This window comes from Ursus maritimus, unplaced genomic scaffold (assembly GCF_017311325.1).
Source record: "Ursus maritimus isolate PB19 unplaced genomic scaffold, ASM1731132v1 scaffold_17, whole genome shotgun sequence".
NCBI lineage: Eukaryota > Metazoa > Chordata > Mammalia > Carnivora > Ursidae > Ursus > Ursus maritimus.
This window is the reverse complement of record NW_024424119.1, coordinates 52,909,224-52,919,744: the sequence shown is the minus strand read 5'-3', so window position 1 is coordinate 52,919,744 and position 10,521 is coordinate 52,909,224. Positions and strand designations below refer to the sequence as shown.

The 10,521-nt window shown below is 62.8% G+C and overlaps 2 protein-coding genes across 6 annotated transcripts in view; one reads left to right on the top strand and one right to left on the bottom strand.

Moving 5' to 3' along the window:
• The window catches only part of GOLGA2 (golgin A2), a 16,341-nt gene extending 12,083 nt beyond the window's left edge, over positions 1-4,258 (top strand). For all 5 annotated transcript variants that reach the window (XM_040631973.1, XM_040631970.1, XM_040631972.1 and 2 more), the window contains 10 exons: positions 14-351; positions 608-721; positions 1,381-1,626; positions 1,705-1,780; positions 2,014-2,102; positions 2,365-2,583; positions 2,677-2,779; positions 2,875-2,981; positions 3,059-3,209; positions 3,301-4,258. In XM_040631973.1, coding sequence (XP_040487907.1) covers positions 14-351; positions 608-721; positions 1,381-1,626; positions 1,705-1,780; positions 2,014-2,102; positions 2,365-2,583; positions 2,677-2,779; positions 2,875-2,981; positions 3,059-3,209; positions 3,301-3,524 — 1,667 coding nt within the window. In that variant the 3' untranslated portion in view covers positions 3,525-4,258. The remainder of the gene's footprint in view (positions 1-13; positions 352-607; positions 722-1,380; positions 1,627-1,704; positions 1,781-2,013; positions 2,103-2,364; positions 2,584-2,676; positions 2,780-2,874; positions 2,982-3,058; positions 3,210-3,300) is intronic.
• A 655-nt stretch (positions 4,259-4,913) lies between these two features.
• Positions 4,914-10,521, bottom strand: part of DNM1 (dynamin 1) — a 49,606-nt gene continuing 43,998 nt past the window's right edge. Inside the window, exon 23 of the mRNA XM_040631975.1 lies at positions 4,914-5,519. Within this exon, the coding sequence (XP_040487909.1) occupies positions 5,459-5,519 (61 nt within the window). The 3' untranslated portion in view covers positions 4,914-5,458. The remainder of the gene's footprint in view (positions 5,520-10,521) is intronic.

The following is a 10,521-nucleotide window of genomic DNA, read 5'->3' as shown; positions in this document are numbered from 1 at the left end:
CCCCCCCCCCCAGTGGTGCCTCCAGCCCTGGAGCCCCCAGCCGGGCCCTCGGAGGAGGAGCAGCGGCTGCAGGCGGAGGCCGAGCAACTACAGAAGGAACTGGAGATCCTGGCGGGGCAGCTGCAGGCCCAGGTGAAGGACAACGAGGGTCTGAGCCGCCTGAACCAGGAGCAGGAGCAGCGGCTGCTGGAGCTGGAGCGCGCTGCCGAGTGTTGGGGGGAGCAGGCAGAGGAGCGCAAGCAGATTCTAGAGACCATGCAGAACGACCGCACCACCATCAGCCGCGCGCTCTCCCAGAACCGAGAGCTCAAGGAGCAGCTGGCCGAGCTGCAGAACGGCTTCGTGCGGCTGGTGCGCGGCCCTTCCCCCCTGGCCAAGTCCAAGTGCGGGGCGAGACACTTAACCCCCCTGGGCCTCTGTCTCCCTGTCTGTAAAATGGGGTGGGCGGCTATGGACCCCATGTGACACGGTCCCCGTGGAGGCAGAGGAGTGGGGGCAAGGGACTTTCCCACCTGCCGCCACCCTTCCCTGGGCTGTGGGAGGCGGACAGCACATCCTGGGGTCTCCAGCCGCACCGGGTGGCCGCTGACCCCTCCTCTCCGTCCAGTCCAACGAGAACATGGAGGTCACGACCGCGCTGCAGTCGGAGCAGCACGTCAAGCAGGAGCTGGCCAAGAAGCTGGGCCAGCTGCAGGAGCAGCTGGGGAAGCTGAAGGACACGGTAACCCCCGCGCCCGCTGAGGAAGCCAGGGGCACAGGCACCCGCCTGGAGGGTGGGAGGCTTGGCCGGGACAGGCGGCTCGGCCTGGGGGTGGGGGAGGGGAGGCACTTGGCGCCGGGGTCCCTTCCCCGCCTGCCTGTGGCGCAGGCTCCTTGTCGCGCCCTGCTGTCTGACTTTACGAAGCGGGTAGCTCTGGGGGCCGAGGGTCATCGCCCGGGCTGGAGACCTCGAGCCCCTCGCCGGAGGGCAAGAGATGGCGTGCCGTGGGCAGCTTCTCGGATTCAGCCCTGGATGCTGCCCCCAGCTCCACTGGTCACTGTTCCCTTCCCATGTCTCAGCCTCGGTGTCCTTAGTCTAAGAGGGAGATGAGCATTTCGCTCCCGGAGGTGTTGAGGATTAAGGGAGAAGCATTGCCTGTCAAGTGCTTTGACCTCCCACTAAAGTTGAGACAGAAGGTGGTCATGAAGTGTGGGGCTCTGGGCAGGGGGGCCGCCACTTCCGGTCCTGGAGCGCCGGAGCCAGGGGCCCAGGCAGACCAGGCAGACGGCAGAGCTCCCCCCGCCCCATGCCCACCCTCCCCAGCCTGGACCCCCCCATGCCCACCCTCCCCAGCCTGGGCCCCGAGTCCCCCACCGGCCTGATGCCAGGGTCTTCCGCAGGTGGAGCTGAAGAGCCGGGAGGCTGAGAGCCTGCAGCAGCAGCGAGACCAGTACGTGGGCCACCTGCAGCAGTACCTGGTGGCCTACCAGCAGCACGTGGCGGCCTACCAGCAGCTGGCTTTGGACAAGGAGATGCTGCACAAGCAGGTCCTGCTGCAGACAAAGCTCATGGACCGCCTGCAGCACGAGGATGTGCAGGTCAAGGCGGAGGCCGAGAAGGCCCGCCAGGAGTTAGAGGAGACCCAGGTGAGGGGCTTCGCGTGCCGGGCCCCGAGGGGAGGGCCTGCCGCCTGGGTCCCTTCTCACTCTTTGCTGGCCCCTCAGGGACGCCTGGAAGCTGCCACCCAGCAGAACCAGCAGCTCCAGGCCCAGCTGAGCCTCATGGCTGTGCCTGGGGAAGGTAAGTGGGAGTGCCCGGGGGAAGAGGACAGAGCCCAGGAGGAGGGCGACTTTGAGCAGCACGGAGCTGAGTGCGGAGGGACCTTTAGGACGGCGACTCCTCCTGCTTGGGGGACGGGCTGCTGGCCCGAGGTCGCACGGGGCAGGGCGGGGCCGGGCCCCAGGTCGCTCTCCCTGGCCCGCTCCACCTCCCCTGTTGGGTCGTCTGAGGACCCTCCCCGGCTGCCCTGACAGGAGACGAGCTGGACAGTGAGGAGAAGGACGAGGAGGCTGCCCGGCCAAAGCCGAGCATGCCGGAGGGCCTGGAGAGCCCAGAGGCCATGGTGAGCGGAGCCCCGTCGTCACCCCTTCCTTCCCTGTCGCCCCTTCCTGCTTCCCTCTGTGGTCCCCCCCATCCTTCTTACCTCTGGGTTTGCCTCCCTCGATTTCTTATGACCCCCTCACCCCTGGGAGCCAGTGGTCAGCCACTGAACCATCCTTGAGCCACAGGCGTGCCTGCTGAGGCCGGGAGAGGAGGAGCTCCCCTCTGCCCCTCTGCCCACCTGGAGCACCCCACAAGAGCACACGCGCACGTCTTGCCCGCAGGTGGCGTATTTTAACTCGGCCTTAGCCAGCGCCGAGGAGGAGCGGGCACGGCTGCGCCAGCAGCTGAAGGAGCAGAAGCTGCGCTGCCGGCGCCTGGCTCGCCTGGCGGCCCCGGGCCCGCCTGCACCAGAGGAGGAGGCCCCGGCCCCCGGGAGCGGGGATGGCAGTGTGCCTGGGGAGACCCACCGGACCCTGCAGGCGGCCATGGACAAGCTGCAGGTGAGCCAGTCTCCGCGCGCTTGGCCCGGGGCGGAGGGGGGGGGGGGGTGGAGGGCGGGCGGCCCGGCCCTGACCCCGCTGCTCTGGCCGCAGAACCGCTTCACGGGGCTCATGCGGGAGAAAGCGGATCTGCAGGAGCGGGTGGAGGAGCTGGAGCATCGCTGCATCCAGCTTTCTGGAGAGACGGACACTATTGGTGAGCGGGAGGCCAGTGCCCGGGCCGGGGCGGGGGCGCAGCTCTGCGATGGGGCCGAGAGCCTGAGCGTCGTGCGTCTGCCCGCCCGCCCGCAGGAGAGTATATCGCCCTTTACCAAAGTCAGAGGGCAGTGCTCAAGGAGCGCCACCGGGAGAAGGAAGAGTACATTAACCGGCTGGCTCAAGACAAGGAGGAAATGAAGGTGGGGGCCCCGAGCGTCCCTGGGAGTGGTGCGGGGCAGGGGTGGGGTGCACGGGGGCTCAGCGCCTCTCCCTCCAGGTCAAACTGCTGGAGCTGCAGGAGCTGGTGCTCCGCCTGGTACAGCGCGGCGAATGGCAGGGCAAGGTCCTGGCCCCTGCCCAGAACCCTGCTGGGGAGCCCACTGCAGCACCCCCAGCCCAAGAGCTTGGCGATGCCAATGGCCAAGGGGGTGAGTAGAGCCCTCGGGGGCGGGTGGGTTGGGGGGGCGGTGGGAAGAGCTCGCACAGCACTCAGAGCCCTGCCTCTCTCTCCCCCCAAAGATCTTCGAGAGGTGAGCCTCACCGACAACGATAATGCGGCACCTCCCCAGGGAGAGGCCCTGCAGGGCCCAAGTGCCCTCGAGAACCCCACCGCACAGCAGATCATACAGCTGTTGCGTGAGATCCAGAACCCCCAGAAACGCCCAGGCTTGGGCAACAACCCCTGCATCCCCTTCTTCTACCGGGCTGATGACAACGACGAGGTGAAGATCATGGTGGTCTAGGAGCCCGTCACCAACAAGCAAAAGCTGAAGAAATGGGGCCGGGGGCTCTGCCCCCACCCTGTCCCTGCCACCCTCTCATTCCTTCCCAAGCACCCTTTTGTCCCTACACTAGCAAGATAGGACCCCTAAAGGGGTATGATAAGCCCCCTAATGGGGGGAGACAAATAGGTACAGACCCCCTTGCCACCTTGGCAAGCGCTGTACCTTTATATCTGGACTATTCATGGTTCCAGAAAAACAAAGAGCCAGAGGCTCAATAAATATATAGTTTATTTAGGAGGCTCCCTCTCTTGGGGAGCAGGGGCTCCCTGGTGACCTCCTCACCCCCACTGAGCAGTCCTTCATTCAGAGGGGCTCACGCATCCTCTATTCAGAGGCACTTTGGGGCACAAGTGCCCCCCTGTCCGGCGAGACAACTGGGCAGCACTCTCCCAGGCCTCTCTGAGGCCAGGCAAAGGCATAAGCTGGTGGCGGGGTGGGCTCCCTCCTCAGTGTACATACCGTACTCATGTAACATTTTGTATATTCTGGGGATCAGGCAGCCCCCTGTATCATAGCAGAGGTTGGAGCTGGCAAATGGGGAGGAAGTTCTATTAAATATTGGGGAACGGGGAAACTTATTTATTGATAGCATAGGACAGAGGAAGACAGAAGAAGGAGGCGGGGACGGGGTTCTGCCCTGGTGATTCGACTCCTGTTTGCTTTTTATTTCGAAATAAATGGATTTAGCCATACTGCTTGGCCTTGTGTGCGTCTGTTTCCAGTCCTGGCCACTAGGTGCTGGGCTCTGTGCTGTGGGCACGGAACAGGGAGCAGATCCTGCCAGCAGAGGGCAGGCTTCTGGATTGTGAGAAGCCCCAGTATGTCCGAGCCTGAATGGAGCTGTTAGACCTGGGCCAGGCCTGTCACCCCCATGCTGCTTGGGGAAGCCTGGGGGATCCCAGGGGCCCTGTGCTGGGACTCTAAGGGGGCATTCCTGTCCTAATGGCCCAGAGGCTCAGAGACCCCGAGGCCTCATCTAATCCTGGCGAGAGAAAACAGGGTCCCAGCCCGCAGGAGTGCTGCCTTCCAGTGCGGGCAGTTTCTGGCCCATCACCCTGCCCCTCTGGGGGCCTGTTGTCCTGTCCCTCCACAGTGCGTGCCAGTGCCCCCAATCCTCCCTCCAGGCCGAGTCGGTGCCCCTGACCCCTAGTGGGCAGAGCAGGCTTCCCAGGATGAGAACCCCTGAACTCCCAGGTGCTTTCCCAGTAGGCCTTGCAAAGGGTGGGGCCTTTTCTCGCCACTCCTTACAGCACCCTAGCAATGGCTGGCCCCTTCCCCACCCCTGCATCCCAGTGTTTAAGTCTTCCCCTTCCCCTGAACTCCACAAAGAACACAAGCCGGCAGAGGGCAGTTTCCCATCGTCCAGAAATGGGTTTTATTCTCAGCCAAAAGACAGCAAGACCGGTGGAAGACAGCCACACAGCTGCCAGGACAGCGCCCCCGGGCTCGAGCGGGGGAGGGACGGAAAAGTGGCTGTCCACAGGCCGGGCATGACAGGGAGGCTCATCAGAGGTGGCACACGTTGGAGAGGGGGATGTCAGGGTGACCGTGTTCCCTGGTAATTGGGCCACAAGACTCCTCAAGGACAGCATGGTGACTGATTCCCAACACTAGAGGCGAGGCTGTGGCGGCCATATATGTGTGTGTGTGTGTGTGTGTGTGTATATATATATATGAGTATTTATAGTTATTTATAGAATGGGGTAGGAGCAATACCACAGAGGGGCACAAGTTTTCACCAACATCACGCCTGGATGTGTCAGCTCACCACTACAACAGACTAAGTCACAGATGAAGGGGGGGCTTTGGGGCTGGGGAGCCACTGTCAAGTCACAGAACAGCCATCCAGGCAGGCTTGGAAAGGGAGGTCTCCGAGGAATAGAGGGATCTGGTTAGAGGTCGAAGGGGGGCCTGGGGCTCTCAGGACGGGATGGACTTGCCTGACCCGATCGGCTGGCAGTTGGAGAGAAAGCAAAGAGAGAACGGAGAGAAGGAGGGAGAGAAGTGGTAAGGCAAGGGCAGCCAAGACCGGCGGGGCAGGAGCGGTGGGTGGGCAGGGGGAGAAGACGAAGCTGAGGGTGGGGGCGAGGGTTCTGGAATGGAGGAGAGAGAAAGGGAAGGCGGGAGGAATTGGAGGTGGGTGGGGGCCACAGCTTCCCAGGGGTCTGGTGGGGGGAGGCCGGGGCGGCCCTCCCCTTGCCACGCACGCCGGTCTCTCATACACCACCAGGCAGTGCACCCACAGCTCCAGGCACATGCTCGGGGCCCCCTGCCTTCCCTCTTTTCCGGCCCCCCCTGTCTTGCAACGTACTGGCCCGGGGCCATCCCTAGCCTCGGAGTGTGGGGCCGCGAACCCCAGGCCACAGCCACCAGTCTTCATGGAGAGAGACAGGAGGAGAAAGAACACTGTTTGAACCAGGAGGGCAAAGCTAAAAGGATGGCTGGAGGGGGCACTGGAGGCCCCTCTGGGTGGACAGAAAGCCCGGAGTCCTCAGAAGGGACCCTGGGGAGGCAGGGAGGTCAGGCAAGCCGGATGCCAACGGCCACAGGCTTATAAGTCTAAGAGGGGAGCCTCAGCTGGTCGGGGGACCACAGGTCGCGTAGGTGAGGCTGGGCCCTTCCTGCTGGGGAAAAGCAGAAGAGCAAGAGTCAGCAGCAGGGACAGAGTGGCAGGTGGGTCGCTGGGCCACTGTGCGGCCCAGCCAGGGTGGGACTCAGAGAAGCTGACTCGCCTAGGTCGGTGGACATTGGCGTCCCCTTGGCTGAAAAGTGTAGGTCACCCCAGGAGCACCAGGCCCCAGGCCCATGAGCCCGTGAGCTGGCTGCGGCGCTTCATCTGGGGTTGAGGACACAGTCGTTTGTCATGCCTTCACAGGCATGACAATACCAAGGAGGGAGGGAGATGGCCTGCATGACCCTGCCTCGCCGGTGAGCTGTGGACAGGGCCCTCCGACTTTCCGAAAACAGCAACTGACCAGAGCCTTCGCCCCCAGATGGCTCCTCAGCTGCTGGCACGAGAGAGCAGGTGCGGCCCTGACCTCCTCTGCCCTATCACGGCTCTGGCTCCCAACAGCACGGCTCAGATTGGGGAATGAGTGTGGCACCCCCAGGACGAAGTTCCAAGGCCTCTGGCTGTCTGAGTCCAGCCCCACGCACAACCCCCTACGAGTTCCCTGCTTCTACACCATAAACCATGAGCTCTCTGCCCTCTGATGGCTCCCGAGAGCACCCGTGTCTGCCAGCTTGGGCGCGGAGCCTGTCCCAAGAGCTCCCCAGGCTCAGCCATGGAGGTCCTGAGCAGTGGCACTGAGTCCCGAGGCTCGCTGAGAGGGAGGTGAGAGAGCCAGCTGGCAGCGAGGACAGAAAGAGGAAAGAATAAGTCTGGAGCTGCAGAAGGGAGAGGGATTGGAGCCTGGCTCTGAGGTCCCCGGTGCGCCCCCCAGTGTGGAGCTGGTGCAGCAGGGGGTAGACGCACGGTTCATGCAGCAGGCAGAGAGGCATGTATGCACCTACCGTGGCTGACGCTCCTCAGGGGTCACTGATAGTGATTCTGAAAGACAGCACGAAATCAACATGGCAGTTCACACACATGGACGGGGCAGGCCTGGGGGTGGGGTCACGCACACGCACACGCCCGGGCGTGCACACACATGCTGGGAGGCCCCACGGCCCCGCATGCACACACTGACACACATGCCCCCAAACAACACGCACACACCTCCCCCACCTCCCGCTGCCCAGCACCCTCACTGGCCGGCACGTGCAGCACGGACCCGGGGCATGCTGCCACTCGGCACATTGAAGCACACGCGTGGGCTGAGTCACAACACAGAAGCTCGCCCATACACAGGATGCATTTGCACCAGCTCCCTGCACACTCGTGCCCGGCGTGCTCAGAGGGCCACCTGCAATGCTCCATAAGGGACGGGTCTTGCTTTCTTAGGGTCCAGCTGCCATTTCTCTGCCCGAGAACCTTCCATGGCTCCCTAGTCCCCACAGCATTGAGTCCCAAGAAGACAAAGTCTTCTGTGAACTTTTAAGGTTCTGCAGCCTGCCCCACCGAACAGGGCAACCTTCTCTTATTCTTCCTCCTTCTATCTGCATTCTTCTCTCACCAGCGGCTCTCCTCAATGCATCCCACGCTAAACCTTCGCCCGCACCGCCGCTCCGTACCCAGATGTCCCTGACTCCTCATCACCTGAGCCTTATCTCAATCAGCCCCCAGACCTCCCCCAGGTCAATCTGTCTTAAAGCTTCCCAGACTGTTCTCTTCCCCGAGGCAGGGCTGGGACTTGCCAAGCTTTTCCTGTGCGTTAGCAAGACTGGGGTTAGAGCAGGCGCCAAATCTTCCTCTTCCCATATGTCACCCCTCAGCACAGCCCTGGGCGTGTCGAATACCCTTAAGAATCTGCACTCACAAGGGAAGTTAGCAAAGTGCTCCTATAGCCACATTTGCAATGCATGAAGCTTCTCTACAGTCACTGTCTCCCTTGATCCTCACACCAACCCTGGGAGAAAGGCAGAATGTTAAATATCATGTGGTAGAAGGGAAACTGAGGCCCTGGAAGGGAAAGTCACTTGCCTAAAGCCCAGGATGAACCTCTGGACTCCAATCCCGTGTTCTTGACCAACACCACGCTACCTGCTTTACCCCACCTGCTTTGGTCATCAGATCACCGTGGAAACAAGTCCCCTCTCTGCTTCATTTGGGGTTCACAGAGGCTAGACCCATGAAGGCTAGGCCCTACCCTCCAGCCATCTGGAAACACAAGTGGAGGCTATTGGTCTGATGTGTTCTTCCTCAAGGAACGTGGCCAGTGGAAACAGGGACTGAGACATCAGAATGAGCTTCCTTGAAAAAGGGTCATGAATCAAGAAGGCAAATCCAAGGGATGAAGTAGAAGCCTTTTCCTTGGAAATCTCTGGGGATGGGGCAGCCTTCACCCTTTCCTGCCCCAACACCCACCACGTTGGCCCAGGCCAGGCAGGGCCAGAGACAGGGCCAAAGAAGAAAGCCATTAGACTGTCCCATGGTTCCCAGTCCCCTTTCCCAGCTGCTCCGTGTCCTAGCCCATGCCTGGATGCCATTCTTACACTCACACTCGTGTGCACGCCCACACACACATCACACACCTTGCTGATCAGTCACAGCCTGGCCTCTGTTCCTGTGGGCCAGAGGCCAGACAACCCCTGGGACAGCTCAAAGAGTCAGGACTCAGAGTAGCCCTGAGTGTAGTGAAAAACTCCACATCTGGAGGGGATCTGGGTTTAGAGATCCCCAGACCTGAGGTAGGTCACTAGTGGCTGGGAGAGAGAAGTTGAGGGCTGAATGGAAAACGGAGGAGAGCGAGGAGAAAGGAGGAGGAATGCAATGTGTGGGAGAGAGAAGTGAAAAGGGAGGGAAGCGCCATGCAAGTGCTGGGAAGAAGGGGGCAGGTGGGATGGGTCCCACGGCCCCCTCCCCAGAAAGGACCACCTCCGGGACTCAGCGCTCCCTGGGGGGCAGGCTCCGCCAGCCCTCAGCCACACGTCCGGTGGCTCCGGCACCCACGGTCCGAGCGCCCTGGATGGAGAGGGCCGGCTCTGGCCACACCTCCCTCCTGGCTACGCCCGCCCGGTGGCCTCTCCCACCGTATTCCGCCCCTACTCACCTGGGGACCCCGGGTGGGGCGCGGTTGGGGCGCGAGGGCACCTGGGGGGGAGGGCCGAAGGGGTCAGGGGAAGCCCCCGGCCTGGAGGGCACGGGGGGCGCCCCCCCCAGGGCGGACCCAGCAGGCGGAGGCCCAGGAGCAGGGCCCCGCGACCCGGGCCGGGCTGGGGGCACGGCGGGGGCTCGGCGCTGCGGCGTGGGGCTGGACGTGGGTGACCTGCGGGCGACAGGGCGCGGAAGATACGGAGGGGAGAGATGAGCAGCTCCGCCCCACCCTGAGGCCCCGCCCCAGCCCAGCGCCGGTCACGCCCATGCGCGGAAGCCCCACCCCGCCGCGCCCTACTTGTTCCCGGAGTTTAAGCCCCGCCTCCGGTGGCTCCAAAGTTCCAGCTCCACCCAGCCCCGCAGCCAGCGCTCCACGGCAAGCCCCGCCCCGCAATAAGCACCGCCCATTTCTAAAGCCCCGCCCCCTGCTCCAGGTGGGAGCCGTTCCGGTGACGCGGGCGCGCCACTGCCCGGTCCCGGCCCTCCTCCCGCGGGCCCCGGGCTGGGGGGCTTTGGGGCCGTGGGGGCCGGCCCTGGTACCTGCGTCCGGCCGGTACGCTCTGCACCTGCAGCCAGGAGTCGTCCACGGGCGGGGGCATGGGCGTGCTGACAGTGGTCGTGTTGATGTCGCCGATGATGCTGAGCGCCTCCTTCAGCGCGTGGTACATGCGCAGCATCTCGTCTCGCCGCTGCGCCTGCTCCGCCGACTCCTCCATCAGCGTGTTCTGGTCCCCGCACGAGTACAGGTTGGCCAGCAGCTCCGAGAAGATGAATTCCTTCGTCTGTGGGCGCGCAAACAGAAGGACGGGCTGGGACCTGACGCCTGTACCACTCTGACCGCCCCGCGGGACTGTACGCTGGACTGGGAGCTGGGGGGGAGGGGTGTCCTGGCTTTGCCACCGCCTGAACTCGGAGATCTCCCCCGCTTCCCCGCCCCCATCCTTGTCCTTTTCTCAGATGGTCCAGAGAGGAAAAGTGACCTGTCCAAGGTCATAGATATGGGAAGGCACCCAGGGCCTATCATGCAACCAGGACCCCTAGTTACTCGGCTCTGTTTCAGCCTCAGTTTCCCCATCTATAAAATGGGGTCGTTAGTTACACCCTTTCCGAGGACTTGCATGCTCCACGGGACCAAAATAAGGTAGATGACAGTTGAAAATTTTCTGAGCCCTTGAGTAACAGGTGTAAATGCGTTCCTCGATTGGGTGCAATGTGAGTCTCTGCGTGTAGGCAGTGGGTTAATGTGCTCCTTATACTCCG